This window comes from Lactuca saligna, chromosome 8 (genome assembly GCF_052625555.1).
Source record: "Lactuca saligna cultivar CGN05327 chromosome 8, ASM5262555v1, whole genome shotgun sequence".
Taxonomy (NCBI): domain Eukaryota; kingdom Viridiplantae; phylum Streptophyta; class Magnoliopsida; order Asterales; family Asteraceae; genus Lactuca; species Lactuca saligna.
Genome location: NC_136424.1, coordinates 9,252,183 through 9,269,613, shown reverse-complemented (window position 1 = coordinate 9,269,613; position 17,431 = coordinate 9,252,183). Strand labels below are relative to the sequence as shown.

At 36.8% G+C, this 17,431-nt stretch overlaps 2 protein-coding genes across 3 annotated transcripts; one reads left to right on the top strand and one right to left on the bottom strand.

Moving 5' to 3' along the window:
• The first annotated feature begins 3,318 nt into the window (after positions 1 to 3,318).
• Positions 3,319 to 7,809, top strand: LOC145012178 (Zincin-like metalloproteases family protein). Its single transcript, XM_078970964.1, has 17 exons — positions 3,319 to 3,598; positions 3,734 to 3,815; positions 3,881 to 3,933; positions 4,021 to 4,075; positions 4,215 to 4,353; positions 4,443 to 4,497; positions 4,567 to 4,771; positions 4,874 to 4,969; positions 5,071 to 5,190; positions 5,275 to 5,400; positions 5,686 to 5,841; positions 6,156 to 6,272; positions 6,400 to 6,525; positions 6,608 to 6,675; positions 6,765 to 6,900; positions 7,017 to 7,182; positions 7,270 to 7,809. Exons 1-17 carry the CDS (start codon positions 3,429 to 3,431, stop codon positions 7,527 to 7,529), a joined length of 2,130 nt encoding a protein of 709 aa, XP_078827090.1. The 5' UTR covers positions 3,319 to 3,428; the 3' UTR covers positions 7,530 to 7,809.
• Positions 7,810 to 9,809: 2,000 nt separating this feature from the next.
• Positions 9,810 to 12,378, bottom strand: LOC145012669 (uncharacterized). 2 transcript variants are annotated; one of them, XM_078971469.1, is made up of 6 exons: positions 12,238 to 12,378; positions 11,024 to 11,884; positions 10,868 to 10,950; positions 10,492 to 10,603; positions 10,211 to 10,263; positions 9,810 to 10,130 (listed from the first exon to the last, which is right to left on the bottom strand). In XM_078971469.1, the coding sequence occupies exons 2-6, from the start codon at positions 11,832 to 11,834 to the stop codon at positions 9,987 to 9,989; spliced, it is 1,203 nt and encodes a 400-aa protein (XP_078827595.1). In that variant the 5' UTR covers positions 11,835 to 11,884; positions 12,238 to 12,378; the 3' UTR covers positions 9,810 to 9,986. The 2 variants fall into 2 exon arrangements, with proteins under 2 accessions (XP_078827595.1, XP_078827596.1); XM_078971470.1 differs by having other exon boundaries at positions 11,024 to 11,880; positions 12,238 to 12,368.
• Between the last annotated feature and the right edge of the window lie 5,053 nt (positions 12,379 to 17,431).

The window sequence follows — 17,431 nt, the reverse complement described above, 5'->3', positions numbered from 1 at the left end:
CCCCCCTCGCGGGGCCAAAAAAGTGCACTTGTCGCCGGTAAGGCAGAACCGAAAGAAGAACTTGAAAACGAAATAGTCAAGAACATACCCATTGGCCCTACAGATCATCTCGAAGGCAACCACTTTGTTAACAACGTTAGGGGTCAACATCTGAAGACTACATCCGTCCTTCTGAAGAACCTCCTCTTGGAAATCTGTCAGAGGTAATCGTATGCCAGCATTCAAGGTTTTTAGGAAAACCCCAATTTTTCCAGAGGGGGGGAGGGGAGAAGAGATGCTAGAGCCAGCAGAGGGAAATTCCACACCTTCTAAGGAGGATAAGCCATACATGACTTCCAATTTTCGGTACTCTGCAGAAGAAGGGATGATTCTAGGGAGATTAGCCATAAAGAGGAAAAAGAATGAACACGACGAGAAAAGAAGAACAGAGGAGGCAAAAGAAACTGTGTGAACACCCTCTTAAAGAAGAAGAAGAGGCGGGACATTTAAATGACTGATGTGATGATGTAACTGCCAACAGTCACGTCACCATTAAAAATGGAGCGACGGATAAAGAAAAACGAGCACACGTCATTCAGTTAAGCCTAGAACGCCGTAACTAGCGCTGCAACACTACGGCTACTAGACTGGGGGACTTGATGGCGTGCCTAGGGCAGCACATCAGAGTTGCATCCAAGCCCTAGAGCCGAACACACCAGCCAAATCCGGCCCAGCAGGCTCAGCGCCCGCTGGCGCCCCCAGGAGTGGAACGCCCAGGCGAAAGGCTCGCGCCCGCTAAGTCATCGCTCTTCGTTCCAAGACAAAGTACAACCAGGAGACAAGCAGTGGGATCAGAGAATTATCATCAAAGCCAATGAGAACGCTCTGATAGTGGAAGGCGCATGACCCTCCAATCAGCCCCTCTGATCCTGTCTCCCCAAAAAGCGATCATGTCTGGTACGGACCAGGCAGGAGCGCTAGGTATAAAAGGACGCATTCTCATACTAGCGAGGTAAGCTCCTAAACCGATCTAAAGAGAACGAAAACAAACCCTAGAGCCATCCTAACTTGATCGTCAGAGCGTTCTCCCGGGAACTCCTCCCGGGAAGCGGTTGACGGCCCTTGTTCTTTGTGACCTTGCAGATACACCCAGGCAACCAAGAAAGTTCCACTCTAGGATAAGAAGCGGGGTCTTACCAGGAGCAAGGTTCCATCACTAGTAAAAACCATCTGTTAGAACTCAACACTCAATTTTACATAATATTTCACAATTTTATTCATTACAAAACACGATTTCAAAATGTGTATGTTACAAAATTCCATTAGATCACGTTACACTGCCCGTGTAACGTATGCCTTGCAATTACACGGCCGTTTAACGATCCTGATGTGTTGAAAAGCTTCCAAAACATGGCCACGTAACGTATGCCTTGTCATATCGCGGGCCGTGTAATGAACTGTAAGATAGCCAATTTCCAATTTTCTTCATTTCTTCAATTTGGCTCCGAAAGTTCCGAAATTTCACCGAGAGCTTCCCTTGACCATCATAAGCATGCTTCAATCTTCAAATCACCCTGAAATATCCACAAAAAATTGTGAAATATCGATAGATCCTCGATTATGTCCCTAAATGCAAAATGTATGAAAATTATACTAAAAATGTAATGCAATGCTATAAATAAACATGGAATTTATCCTATGAAAAGGTGCAATTTATGCACCTAACAACATCCAATGAGATGCACGTTTTCCTTGGGCACCTCCACGTCATGACACACATATGCTCACGTCATGGCCAAATATTTCATCCTTTAAGACTTAAATTGACAAACTCAAAAGTGATGCTTACTTGGAGTTTGGTGTTACAATATTAAATGTATACCATGGATCTCTATTGTTGATGGGTTGGGGTTCTACCATGTGGTGACTTATTTTGTTGGCTTTAAGCCCATTTCAAGCTCATAGCAGTAATTTCAAAATCAACCCTCCCCTTAACAACTTTTTTTTTTTCATTTTTATTTCATTTATTTATTTATTTGTTATATTTATTTTTCAGAATATCCAAGGGCCTTCTCATTAATTTAGTTATCATCATACAACGAGTGAGATGACAAACGGGCAACAAGGTGTGCCGCTAAGCCTTTTTGTATGACAAAGCTAATTCTTTTAAAGACTACATCCATAGATCTAGGGGATATAACATTGTTATGCATGATCGATTGTACTCTATTAAGAAGCTCTACCGCATCCAGCGCTAGGAAACCAAACGTATTAAATGAAAATGGTATGAACACATGTTGATTTTCCATGCATGATTTCTCATCTTTGGTGACTTTGCCTGTTGTAGATTTTAAAGTCGCATGTCCCGCCGTGAAACCCCCAACCCTAAAGCCCACAAGAGGTGATACCCTGTAAGCACCAATCATATATGTATTTGAGCATTTTTGGAATAACTTAATATTATGAACCTTGAGGACATGAACACCGCTTCCAGTTATATGAATTATTTATATGTTTAAATAGGTACATATTTTCATTATTATTTGATGATTTTATTTTGTTGCATTTGACATTCAACATCAACAAACTTAGGTCAACTTTGGCATCTATATGATCGATTCATATACATGGATAGACCTATCATGACTTTTGATGCTTATCTCATCCCTCGATAACCTCAAAGCATAAAAAAACATCAATGTCCTCTTATATTAGACCATCTTGTATACTTCTCACCCCAAAGAGCATGCAAGCTTCCAAGTCTACAAAAACATCACCACAAACTATCACATGTAGTGTCAGTATACATAGCATAGTGAAAAAGAGAGAAGATAATGGTTTAGAGGAGAGGAAAAGAAACATGATTGGTTTTTCTCAATTGTTGTGGCGACCACACGCACGCACAAATAAATATTTAACCCAATGTTTTAAAAATTGGTTCGAACCAGCAGTTGAACTAGTCAGATTGAGAACCGAGGACGAGAGCGGTTTAACAATGACTAATTTAATGTTAATTTATAAACCGGATCGAATCTGAAAGTTTTATAAAAAAAAAAACAGTTTGAACTGGTGTTATAGAACCGATAAAAATAAATGTTTGAACCGTTTTATTGAACTTGAATAGTTAAATTTAACTCGGCCCAATAAATTAACCGATGAGATAATCGTTAATGTACACAACTCCAAAACCGACACAAATGATGGCAAATATAAATCAATAGTCGAACTAATTAAACCAAAAAACTACTTTAGTACCGGTTTAACTAAAAACAATTTTAAAGCATTGCTTAAACTCACATTATAAAATTTCATTGTCCATCCGTCTAAAAAAATCATACCCATTAATTTTAGTTTTTTCTCGGATCTTCTGGCCGGTTTGTATTCGGACCTTCCATAATAACCAAGCCTTCAGGTTACCACGGCGGGGCTACCGCCGCTACCAGAGGCGTATGATGACCTCTCTAGTCCGCAGAGCGGCGTCAAGCCTCCGTTCCAACTCCGGAAAACGTCACTTTTTTGCACATGCGACGCATCGCATGGAGGAGACTGGTTTATATGGATGCAATCTTCTGAAAACCCCCAAGGGCTTTCAGCGTTTTGTAGATGAAGCCATTGAAAGGTAAAAGTAGAGTGAATTCAATAGCTTCTCATCACTTAAAATGCTGTAAACGTAATGAATTTTACAAAAATACACAATGAATTACGATTATGCAAGATATTGTATGTTATTTTTTGTTTCTGTTTTCCTTGACAGGTCTAATGAACTTGTTGGCTACATTTCTCGAATGCCTTCATCTGCTGAAATTATTAACGCCATGGATGAAATATCAAACACCGTAAGGATTTTGAGAATTTTCATGTCCTTCGCATATTCCAGAAAGCTAATGTTCGAACGTTTCAGGTATGCCAAGTGGTGGATTCTGCAGAACTTTGCAGACACACACATCCTGACAGGTTTTTTTTCCTTTCCATTAATCTGACTACATGTTGGATTCGTTGTTTTTTCTCTTTGCTCTTGATGATATCTGAGTTATACTACAGGGATTTTGTTGATGAGGCAATGAAGGCATCAATGAGGATTAACGAATATCTACATGTGAGGTGACAAGTTACATAATTGGTTTAGCTCGATTTACAAGATCATAACTTTATTTCAATTCTATTTGATGTCATATCATTCAAATTACTGACCACTTGCAATGATGATTATGGTGTTCATGATCATTGGCACACAGTATCTAAATACAAATCTTACTCTATACAATGCGGTGCTGAAAGCTGATCAAGATCAGACTCTAACAAGCAATGAAGCTAAAAGAGTTGCACATGATCTTCGCATTGATTTTGAAAAGGGTGGAATTCATCTATCTGCAGGTTATTTTCTTCACTATTTTGTATAAGTACTACTATTCTTAGTAAGTGTATTCTCTAACTACATATTGATATATGACTCAACTTCACAGAAAAGAAAGATCGAGTGAGTCAACTCAATATTGAAATCGCCAGATGCTGTGCACAGTTAGTAAATGTGATTTATATGATTATATACCTTTATATTCTAATGAACCACATATAATTTTTTGTCAGGTATAATGAAAATATAGCCAAGGATCCAGGTCATGTGGATATATATCCAGCATCACGTATACCAAAGAACTTACACCATCTTGGTAAGCCTGTTAATCGGTCAACTTCACCAGGTCAAAAAGTCAACATCAGAGAAAAAGGATTCCGAATAGTAACAGAACCAAGCACTGTGTCAGCTGTTTTGCAATGGGCATATGATGATGAGGTTCAATATTACTACTCTCTACTTTCAAATCAAAATGTCATGGTTGGCTATTTTTATGTAACAGTTTTGTTTTTCATTTTTATATATTTATTTTTCATTCAGGTTAGGAAAATGACATATATTAAAAGTAATTCCGTGCCACGCGCAAATCTTGGAGTTCTTGATAACCTAATTGCTGCACGTCATGAAATTTCTCAGGTTGTTATGGTTACTTGTGTTTTTTAGGATAGTTTTTTTCATTTGTATATTTAATATGTGTATTAAATGTTTTTAATTTTGTTTCTTATGTATACATGCAGATAATGGGGTATAAATCATATGCTGAATATGCTATGAATTCAAATATGGCTTCATCTCCAGATGTTGTATCTTCTTTTTTAGTTGAGCTTAGTAAAACTGTACAGCCGAAAGCAGTTGAGGTAATATCTTCTAGAATGTTCTTTTAATACATCATCATTTTGTCCGACATTTGATACTTTCTAATTTTTGGTTGGATATCATAGGAGTTTGAGTCAATTTGTAACTTCAAAAGAGAAAAATATGGTCAACAAGATATAGGATTAGAGCCATGGGATGAAGCATATTTTACACGGTCAATGAAATCAGCTGCTTACAACTTGGACTTTTCGGTATGTTATGTATTGATATTTGTAATGTTGTTAGGGGCTGTTTCTTTCTTTTCTCTGAACCATTAAGAGGTTGGAATCATTCAGCAGAAAATGGTTCAGTTTTATCAAACAGCCCTTTAGCCCATTAAGTCATTCTTTCTAGATTATATCAAACAGAAACAACCATGTATAGCCGTTCAGATTAATGGATTAAATCACTACATGAGCTAAGTCAAAAAGAAACAACCCCTTAATGAATTTTCTGTGCTATCTTTAAATATAGATTTTCATATGATGTAAATTTAGGTTGTGGCTTCATATTTTTCTTTGACACAATGTCTTGAGGGTCTTAAGATTCTGGTTGAATCCTTGTTTGGAATGAAATTCCTAAGTTGTCCTCTTGCACCCGGTGAATCATGGCATCCAGATGTGATGAAAATGGCCCTTCATCATCCTGATGAGGTACATATCCATTTCTATGAAAATTCCCAATTTTGTTTTATCGAGTAAATTACAGTTTTGGTCCCTGAACATAGCTTATTCTTGCAATTTTGGTCCCAAAAGTTTTCTCTTGCAGTTTTTGTCATCCTTTGAGGTTCTTATAACTTTTTTGGTCCTTGTTCCAAGTAATACCTGATTGTTTTTAACTTTGGCCCCAAAAATAAAGTCATTTTCTTGAAACAGATACCAAAAACCTCAAAGGACCAAAATTGCAAAAATGAGGGGACCAAAAAAGTAGTTTACTGTTGTTTATTTTGTTATTAAATGTATTTCAGGGGGATTTGGGGTATCTATACCTTGATTTAAATTGTAGACAGGGGAAGTATCCTGGTTGTGCTCATTTTGCCATAAGAGGAGGGCGTAGAGTTTCCAAAACAGAATACCAGCTGCCAGTAAGTTGTTATTGATATTATATTTTGTTTTGTTCATCAAGGGCAAATTGCAGGAATTATTATTGTATTCCATTACAAAGAATATAAAAAAAGTGATGAAATGTTTTTGTTGATTATTATTGTGAAGGTGATTGCCCTTGTTTGCAACTTCTCAAAGCCCCATAATTCATCAATAGTGAGGCTCAACCACTCTGATGTGGATACCCTTTTCCATGAATTTGGACATGCTCTTCATTCCTTGCTTTCACGAACAGTAAGTGTTGCACCATTTTTTAAAGACTTAATTGAATTAATCAATCTTTGGTACTATTTTAATTGTATAAAAATATTTGCAGGATTATCAACATTTTTCAGGTACTAGAGTGGCTTTTGATATGGCCGAAACACCTTCCAACCTTTTTGAGTGAGTATAAACTATAAAAGCTATACAAGTAACTAATATTATATTTAACTTTAAGGATTTGATTGATTAGTTTTATGTTTCCCTTTTAGATACTATGCGTGGGATTATCGAGTCTTGAAGAAATTTGCCAGACATTATTCCACTGGGGATTCCATTCCCGAGAAACTTGTGGAGTCGATGGTGGGAGCCAGAAAAATGTTCTCTGGAATGGAATTGCAGCAACAGGTCGGATTTGAGAAATGAAACCTTGCATTTCTAATTTCTATATCAACCACAAATTCCCAATTTGAAGATGATGATTCATGATTCATGATTGATGCTTGCACTTACTTGTTGTTCAGATATATTATGCATTGGTTGATCAAACACTGTATGGTGATCCGACATTGCGGATGATCGATTCCACCTCAATTGTTGCAGATTTGAGAAAACAGCATACGAATTGGGAACACGTCAAGGGCACACATTGGCAAACGCGATTCAGTCACTTACTATATTATGGTGCAGGTAAATACGTTTCCTGTTAAAAAAAAAAAAGTTGTGTTATTTAAATCTGTCCAGTTTTGACTTGAAAAAAAATGAAATGTATTGTAGGTTATTATAGCTACTTGTATGCAAAGTGTTTTGCATCAACCATATGGGAAAGAGTATGCAAGGAGGATCCATTGTCATTAGAGACTGGTGCTGCTATTAGAACAAAGTTACTGCAACATGGTGGAGCTAAAGAGCCTGCACACTTACTCAATCATCTTGCTGGTGATGGGATTACAAGGAGCTACCAAAATTATGGACATGGAGGAGCTATAATTCCAGACATTACAAGCCTATGTAACGAATTGAACTTAAGAAGATGAATAAAAAATTGCAGTTTTGCCCCTCACCCCACCCCCAACCCTCTGTTGTTTTGCCAGAGAAGGAAATTAAGCAGGTCTGGTGCGACCAATGACCAATTCTGTGTTGTTGTATCTCAAGTAAATTAGCAATTGACCTTTTATTTGTTTGAATTAATCTTGTGATGCATAAAGACTATTTTAGGTTAGTTATACAACATATTGCTATCATCATGAAATGCAACAAAAAACTTATTATTATTTTTTTGCTATATTATTTTTATGAAAGACTAACATATCAATATATTTGTATGTATGTGTTATTTCCAAATTTTATGTATCATTCATGCTTCTAAATTTGACATATAGACAAACTAGGTTTGATGTGATGCTATCTTTTTTTGACTTTTTGATCCAAGATCTGACGTCTGTTTTCAACATTGACGACCCATTCCCGCATAATAGAGTTGACTTCTTCTGGTACCTCGTCATGGGGACAATTGCCTGCATCCAACTCCTTGATAACAATCTCTTTCTAGTGTCTTTTGACAAGAATTACTTTGGTTTTGGAATCAGAAATCAGGCTATTAATGCCCTCCATAATGACTACTTTCTCCTCATATCCTTTGAATACATAATTCATTGGAATTGAAGTAGGGATGCCAAATCGGGCCATCATGTCGTGTTTTTGTTTTTATTTGACATGTCATGACACGATAATGTTTTATATAATATGAACAAAACACGATATGATGTTGTGTTATTTTTAACTAACATGAAAATGAACCGATTAAAAAACAACAAAAACAACAAAGATAAAATAAAATTATAATTAGGTTATTTAATTAATACTTAATCATACCTAACACGAAAAACACAACAGATGAATTCTAAATCGTATCAATTTCTTGTTGAATTTTGAACACGAACACGCGATGTCGTGGTTTTTACACTTGACACGAACATGAATTCAAATTCCAGTTTCATTCTAATTTCGTTTCATATCGTGTATTTTTATCGTGTCGTGTCATCAATTGACACCTATAAATTGAAGGATCAAATGTAAAAAGGCTTTCCATAACTACCAAGGGTCATATGACTAATCTTCATTAAGGAACTGCAAAACTTACAACATTCACAAAAACTTAAACACCAACATTTTATATAAGTCCGCAATTTGTAGAAGTAAAATCACACAATAACATAAAAAAAATAAGCGTAAATTACATTTTTGATCCTTGAGTGAGTGATGAATATAACAAAATTTTGATGCAAGTATTCTGTTTTTATTAAAGGCAGACAAATTTTAGATGGTCCGTTGATGGTGAATGAGATCATAGAGTAGTATAAAAAAAACACTTGATTTGCAAAGTAGAATTTGAAAAGACGATTGAATCTATATGTTGGGATTATTTAATATTTTACCAAAGATTATCGAATTGATAGGGTTTGGACATAGATAGATCTCTACGATTAAAGCGTGTTTGACTTCCTCTTGTTCGTCTGTGCTTAATAATGGTAGCCCGACTGAAGAATTCCAACTCCATCGCGGTCTTCGATAAGCTAATATGTTGTCCCTGTTTCTTTTCATCATTGCTATTGCTATGGAAGACCTCTATGTAGCGATTGAAGATGTAGTTTCTAAAGGGTTGTTCATTCCAACAAAAATTGGGAGTGGTGATTTGGCCATGTCTCATCTTTTTTTTTGCAAATGATGCTCTTTTCATAGGGGAGCAGAGTGAAGACAACACCAAAAACTTGGGGGCAATTTTGAAATGTTTCATTTAGTGTCGGGGTTGAATATTAATTTTCAAAAATCTAACATTTTTTGTAAAGATGAATTGCTGAAGGCACTTTGTCCCATTGTTAAAGCAATTACACTTTCCAAGCTTTTTTCTTACTCTTACTAAAACAGACACATGCAAAACACTCTATTTGGCTGATGTTGCTAATTTAGCCATACATAGAGGTCGTGGAGCTGTGGCTACATTTTGTTTATTTGGGTCTCCCTATTGGTTTGAAGATGTCTTGTGTGACTAATTGGTCTAAAGTTGTTGATAGGGTCAAGAAAAAATTGGCATCTTCAAAGGTAAAGATGCTCTTTAATCTTTATTGGTGGTAGATTAACTCTTGCGAAATCTATTTTGGGAACTATATCCATCTATTATGTGTTGCTTTTTTAAGCCTTAGATGCGGTTTGTTCCCAAAATAATTTTCCCACAAAGGACCAAAAGTAGTCATTTCATGTTATAAAAACCTAAAATATGAAGCACAATTGCAAGAAAAGTTTTTGGGACCAAAGAGTAACAAACCCCCATTGTATTCGTAAATGTTTTTTTTTTCTTTTCAAAATGCCATAATATTCCGCTACAAAACTCATATTCTTTCTTATTTGATCAAATTTGATGGGGTTTACAAGTCTAAAATAGCAAAAATATAAGTAAAGGAAAAAGCAGTTAAATAAATGGCAAGTAAGTAAATCTAAAGTTTGTAATCTGCAGAGTCCCTGAGACCAAGTTCTGAGAGACAAAAGCAATAAGAATCCCAGTCAGTTCTTCGAAGGTACTTCAACAACTTCTTCCTCTTCTGTACCATTGCTTGAAGACCCTTTCTAGAGTGCTTATCCTGCATCATTTTTTTTTTTAATATCATATTAAAACAGCCCTAAGTATAAGTATACTATTAATAAATAACATCTAAATTACCTTTTTGTGTAGCACTGTAGCAAGGTGCTTGATCTTTGTAGTTAGCTGTGCCACTGAAAGAAAAAATATGCTCAAAAACTCAATAAACTTGCAACCACTAACAACTTCAATCTAGTATATTTTCATGTATGTAAAACACAATAATCACTCTTGAAAATTGTTATTAATCAGAGGAAAAATGATGCATTTTTTATTTTTCTAAACAGAACAAATAACATATGAAGGAAAAATGATGATGATCAATTGAAGAATGAAGAAAATACTTTTGGACTGTTACATACCTTGAACACGAGCTGATCCACAATCCGATTCAGAAATTTTAAACTTGTCCCTTACATTTTTAAGCTCAATCTTCTGTTTCTCTGCAGATGACATATGATCTGGATGGAAATACTATCCACCAAAAAAAAAAAGAATGCAAAGTTTGAGTCACCAAAATTTTACAATTAGAGGGGAACCTAAAATCATAAGGATCTTTCCCATCTAATACTAAAATCTATGTTGTATTCCATCAAACTTGCATTACCACAGATTCTTTCTTTGTATAAAAAGAACATTCTAACTCTTCATAATCATTGTTCAAGAAGAGGAAAATTGAGAGTTTGATGGGCTTTAAGTAAGAAGAGCTGAAATTAACCAAAATATTGAAACACTTGCCTTTTCAACCAAGACTTCCTTTGGGGGAGATGACATAAAGCTAGGAGTTCCTCCAAGCTGACCCAATATATTAGCTCTTTGAGCTGCAAGCAAATGAAACAAGAACACATCATTTGATACCAAATTTCAACTATTCAGACCAACAAAGTGAAATACCTGCATTCTTTTTGGTTATCCCATCATCCTGCAACTTTTTAAGGCTCTCCCTGAGGTGCATATACTTCAAACCATTGGTGCTTTCGATTTCCTTTTCCTCAATTTCTCTCAGCGTTTTCAGCCTCTCGCTTAACTCTCCTAATGAAAATTTGGTGGTCTTGTTCACTGGCCTCAGCTTCCTCAACTTCTCCCCCATTTCTCCATAGCTGTACATCCTCACAAACTCTGCTTTAGTCTCATCCGACACCACATCCTTAGTAGAAGGAATCTTGTATTTCAGACTCTGACTAATTCCATCAAGAGGTGACCTTGGTTGTTGTGATTGTGGTGGCACGTGATTTAAACTCATGCGGATTGAGTCTAGAGATGGAGCGGTTTTGGCGCCAGATTGTTGATCAGCTTTTGGCATTACACTTCGTTTGTAGAGCTCCTGGAATGAGATAACTGGTTGATGTGACTGTGGTGGTGGTGGTGGTTGGACGCGAGTATACCCCGAGAGGCTTTTTCGAATGTCTTCCATGGAAGAGAGCTTTTGAGTCAACTCACCACGGGGACTTGGATTAGAGCTAAAGGAAGACGACCTGCGAGGCTGTTGAGGTGTTTGTTTTAGACTGGCTTTCACATCACTGAAATAATCAGAGGATGAAGAAGAAGAAGATTGGGGTTGTGATTGTGATTGTGAGGTTCCATTGTCATCGGAATTGGAAGATGAGGATGATGAAAAGCGGAGGGAGGAAGTAGCATTTTGGAGGAGGAGTAGATGTCGGTGTCTGAGCGGACGGAAATGGAGGATAATCGCTGTTGCCACCATTGGAGACGATTAGCTCAGAAACCCTAGTGCGTGCCTCAGATTCTCTCTGTCTAAGATCAAATCAACAATGCCAAAAAATCACATTTTCAATATAAGTCAAGCATAAGGATTTCGGATTTCACGGATTGTACATAATGAACAACATAAAACATATAGATTTTACACAATATTAACACAGAAATCATGCATAACCATACACTTGTAACAACAAGCCCTACATCGACCTTGACAAAAATCCGGACAAGAAATAGATACCGAACCAAACAGGAATTCAGTCAGGATTCAGATTAAATGATGTGCTTCAAACACTAATTAGACACTAACCGAACAACTAATTGCAACTGCTTCATCGAATCAGACAAGCATACACTTCTAACGAACCAGAAAAAAGAAAGTCATTTACCAGGAGACCAGAGAAGGCAAGATTGTAGCTGGTGGCGCCGGTGACCGGTGGTGAAGGTGGGAGAGAAATTGCAACTGTGGAGGCTGCTTCGAACGAGGGAGCTCTCAACGAGGTTTAGGTTTTGGGGGTATTAATGTAATTTCACCTTTAATAAGTTAGAAGCCATTTAGGGGTGTTTGGATTGCTTAAAGGTAAAACCACATAATTAAAGACTCATGCATCATCCTCATTCCTCATATGCTTAAAAAAAAAAACCTTTTTATTTTTTTAACATATTAACATTTAATTTATCTGGTAACCCTAGGTTACATGTTCTTACAAGTTGAAGTGGATTACCCTTCCGTAAATCGACTCCTCCTTTAACCTACAATAAATTTGATTTTGTAAAAAAAAACATGATTGGGGAAAGTTTGGTGGAATTCGACGGTAACATCAGTGTCAACACTACGTCAACTTGAAATCGAATTCAAATTCAGGTTCCTTGCCTTTTGTAATATAGTTAGCATGTATCATTAATTTGTTGTATGTTGCGTTCTTATTTTTTTGTTTATTGAAATCTAGTCCAGGTTTGTTGGCTTTAACTAACAAATATGGCTTCAACTTCAAATACCGAAGATGTAGTTGATATGGAGAGTTTTAATGGAACACATGATGAGTACGATATTTCTAGGTTGTCTTTAGATGCCAATGAAGATTAGTATGAAGCTTCTTCAATGGACAAGACACTATGGGATCCTTTTTTAATGACTTGATACATGGAGATATGGAATTGCTTGAAATATTATCACGGGATGATGAATAAACATCTTCAAATGAAGAATTTGAGAAAAAGAGGATGAAAATCAGTAAATTAGGGTCCAATTCCTTATACATGGCCCTAGGTTACCACAGAAAAGAAACATATATGTGCACGAAATCTTTATATTAAATGTAATACTTTCATAATTTTTTTAGCTAATTTGGAAGATTAATCTCATGTGGTTGATAGGATAGTAATTAATGTAACACCCCGAATTCAGAAGACCTAAAAAGGAAAGGAAAACCTCAAAATCCGAAGGCGACTTGTCGAGTAGGTGGGATGACTCGACGAACAGGAGCGTATCTCGGGTCGCGGGTTAAGTGACCTACTTGACGAGTCGGGGGACCGACTCAGCGAGTTGGTCAGGGTTTGGGAAACCCTAAATTCGGGACTTGGTACCCTATTTAAGCATCTTATTCTCCTCCTCTTGGTTCCATTCCCAGCCCCCATTGTCCAGAACTTGACCCACGAAACCCTAGTGCATTTTGTGAGTGTGTGAACCATTCTTGAGTGTTTGGTGTGTTCTTGGAGGCTAGAAGAAGAAGAATGGGATTGAAGGTTCAAGGAGAAGCTTATAGATCCAGCAACACCATATCATTTCCATCATTTTCTGGTAATCAAGTCTTCATCTTGGCTTATAGCTTCTTAGATCTCTTTATGTCCACTTTATGAGAGTTTTGGTCCATGGAGCTTGATCTATGGGACAAGGACGTCCCAAGCAAAGATCCTTTCAGATATGGAATCCCTAAGAATGGTTAAGGCATAAAGTTGCAAGCTTTATGCCATTGGAAACCCTCATGCAAGCTTTGAGGAGTTGTTATGGCCTTTAAAGCCTTAAAAGGCCATGCATGGAAGAAAGTGTAGAGACTTTATGTGTCCTTCTGGTGTGTAAGGCCTAGATTTATGTTGTTATGCATTGGATTGGAGTAATAAGGGTTTTTGGACATAGAGTTATGTCTTAAGGAACTAGGGTTTTAGCTTAACCCATTAAGAAGGATTAGGAGTGGGTAAAGTTGGAAACTTTACCCTCATGAGGTCATTTCCAGCATGTAGACAAAGTTTGGGGTTTGGATCTGAAGTGTAAGGGCTTAATCTGTTAAGATGGCCACTCAGACTGAGGGACTCTGCGAGTCCATATAGGGGCTCGACAAGTCTAAGTGAGTTGTCCTGTTTCCGGTTCATGTTGGAACTCGGCGAGTCTGAGGGCTGACTCGACGAGTTGATTCGATAATTCGTGGCCATGGGTAGCCTGTGAACTCAACGAGTCAGGGTTTGACTCGACGAGTTAAATCACGATTTTAGGATTTTAACTTATTGGACTCGGCGAGTTGAAGGAGCAACTCGGCGAGTTTGGTCAATTCAGAGTGTTGACTTTGACCGTTGACTTTGATTTTGGCCATGGTTGACTTAGTTTGACTTTTGGAAGGTATTTTGGTATAAGTGTCATCAGTTCGAGGATTTGCCAGCTAGCAGCGAGGAGTTATATGCAGGATTCTACAGCCAGCTTTGCGAGGTGAGTTCTCTCCAGTAGGAACAAGTTTAAGGCACCAATGCCGACCCGTTTATGTATGTTAGTGTATACCGGATTTAAATCCAATTTTGGGGTTAACCGATGCATTATATATGTTCCGGATTTCGGTATGATGATGGGCGAGGCCCGAGGAAATATTATATGTCTGTTTTCGAGCCACGGTTCGATGTCGGGTGGTACCCGAAGCAGTAGTATATATTTAGTTATACTTGTTGTCTTTGTTATACTTGTATGTGCCTGGTACGGGGGATGAGTGTGGGCGCGGGCCCGTATCTCATCACTAGTTGAGTGTGGACGGGGCTCCATATCTCAATAGTAGCAGAGTAGGGGTTGATGGGTTTTGGTCATAAGAACATCCTATGTGCTCATACAAACCCTAATGCTTGGATCTAGGTTTCTCTATTGTAAATGCAAGTTATCCAAGACTATAAACCCTAATTCTAGCATACAAGTAATCATATTAACATAATAATGGGTTTGAGACATTTACCTTGATTGTTATGTAGCAATAACAATCCAATTCCTCCTTGTATTGACTTTAGAAAGCTTAGAGTCACAAATGTCACTCCTCTAATGGTTCACAAACACCAAGAGCAAGAGGATGAAGAGGAGAGAGGATGGAGGCTGCCCTAAAACGTGTGAAACCCTAGAAGGATGCTTAGCCACATTTTTGGGTCATAAGGGATGTATATATAGTTAGGCTATTAGGGTTATCTAACAAGGAAACCCTAAATTGGATGCTTAAGCCCTAAGCAACCCATAGATTCCTTTCCTTAAGGCCTTGGACGATTTCCTCATGGGCTTTCCCATAGAATTCGTCCACTCCTTAATATAAGGCAATCCATAGCCCAAATTGCAATTATCTTATAATTACAATTCCAGTCCCTTAAGTTTAATTAATCTCTTTTAGTCACAAAACTAATTACCAATTAATTCTTGACTGATATTAATTTAAACAATATGATTTCTCCTTTAATATATTATTCTCATAATATATTAATAAATCATATTTAATCCTTTATCTCCATAATTCATTCTATCAAGTTGCTTTGGTGAAGGCAACCCAAAAGGACCATGCACCACCGGGTCAAGTACATACCAAAATAGTTATGGACTTAGAAACTAATCCAACAGTCTCCCACTTGGATAAGTCTAATAACTATTATGTGTATGACTTAAGATCCTGATCTGCAATCGTAGCTTTCCAAAGCCGCTGTCAACTCTGATCCTATCAAATATGCGTGTCCTTTAGATAAGGGATCATATATTCCTCCATTCTAGATATCGTATGAGATATGATTTTAAATCATTCTTTATGTACTATTTCTCGACTTCCGATTTATGACGACTGACTAATTGAACAAATCAAATTAGGCCTAGCCCGGCCGAGCATTTACGTTTGTCATTACTAAATCATCGAGGGGCCCAAAGGTATTGCTTTTATCCTACTTGGGATAAAAGGAACGGATAAACTTTGATTCAATGCTCGCTTGCACTCACTTACCGAATCACACACAACAATATGTTTTATGACACCAAGTTACTAGTGCGTTTTCATATTATCAATGTGCAACCGATTAGCAAGATACAACTCACACATCTCGGTTTCAAGAATATAAGATGTTATCATCTCGCCAATCACTCGTGATACAATCCATGGAGTGATCCAAGTGAGCGTGGGTTTGATCCAATGCTCAAATCTTATTCATAATCACTCATGAACGTTGCAGCAAACATTTGCTTATGTCTAATACCCTTTTATACAATCCACACACCAATTCACGACAGTCTTCATTTCATATCTACTTCCACCATATGAACGACTGTGGCTCGTTCGAATAATTTGACTGTTCTCAACCAATTAAATTATTCAGGAATTCAAAACATGCGAAGTGAAACACAAGAATAATACTAATCCCATATGGCCTCAAACCTTTGAGTATAAATGAAACACCTTTTATTTATCACCATATCGATTACTCATTATTTGTCGTTTCGTGTAATCAACTTCTTACTTGAATTATTACTACACTTTTCCCATGCTCCTATCATGCACACAATGTTTACCTATGGTTCTTACTTTGTGAAATAAATCAAATTGAACACATTTCCAATCATTCTCATTTCACAACTCCTAATCCATTTTATAAATGTAAGAATATCAATTCTTGCCACTTATAGAATATGCTAGATTATAACATTTTATGCAACGATCCTTTTGTAATATCACTACACCAAAGTCACAAAGACTATTGCCAATGAAATTACAAAGTCCTCTATCGGAGATTGTTACAATACAATTCCATAGATATGATGTCTCTCACTCAAGGTACATTCCTTTGAACATCCTTTTGCATAAAAGTTTCTAATCTAGACATAGATTTTCAATATTCAATTCCCAATACGGAAAACTTTCCATACTTACTATATGACAACTCATTCTCAATAGAATATTATCTATTTAAAATAATGTCAATATGGTCCATCTAATATGGAAACATTTCCATATTTTCCAATACTATACTTCCAACTACTCACAAGCGATCAATCCTCGGCGAACTTTGGATTGTCCTTTGATAGTTGTTTAATTATTTTAGTCAAAACCGATTCTAGTCCCTTTTCCCTCTAAATGCGCTAGACATTTGGAAAATTTTAGAATGGTCAAATATTAAAGCATTTGCAATCTATCCTATACCCGAAGCGTATGGGACACGATGCAAAATGTCTTACATAAAGATTTGATACTTTATCAATCTTTTGCCATAATGTTTTATTTGCTATGTTCTCAAAATTCGAGTTGTGAAGAGGAATGCCGTAATCATAATCGAAATTTTAAGAACACACTATGTACTTTTGACTAAATT

Excerpts from the sequence above, each read along its gene's own strand:
- LOC145012178 (XM_078970964.1), top strand. The coding sequence starts at position 3,429 with ATGATGACCTCTCTAGTCCGCAGAGCGGCGTCAAGCCTCCGTTCCAAC. Across the intron at positions 4,498-4,566 it reads ATCGCCAGATGCTGTGCACA|GTATAATGAAAATATAGCCA; the intron begins GTTAGTAAATGT and ends ATTTTTTGTCAG. Across the intron at positions 5,401-5,685 it reads CTTACAACTTGGACTTTTCG|GTTGTGGCTTCATATTTTTC; the intron begins GTATGTTATGTA and ends ATGTAAATTTAG.
- LOC145012669 (XM_078971469.1), bottom strand. The coding sequence starts at position 11,834 with ATGGTGGCAACAGCGATTATCCTCCATTTCCGTCCGCTCAGACACCGA. Across the intron at positions 10,604-10,867 it reads AGGAAGTCTTGGTTGAAAAG|TATTTCCATCCAGATCATAT; the intron begins GCAAGTGTTTCA and ends TTTGGTGGATAG. Across the intron at positions 10,131-10,210 it reads CTACAGTGCTACACAAAAAG|GATAAGCACTCTAGAAAGGG; the intron begins GTAATTTAGATG and ends AAAATGATGCAG.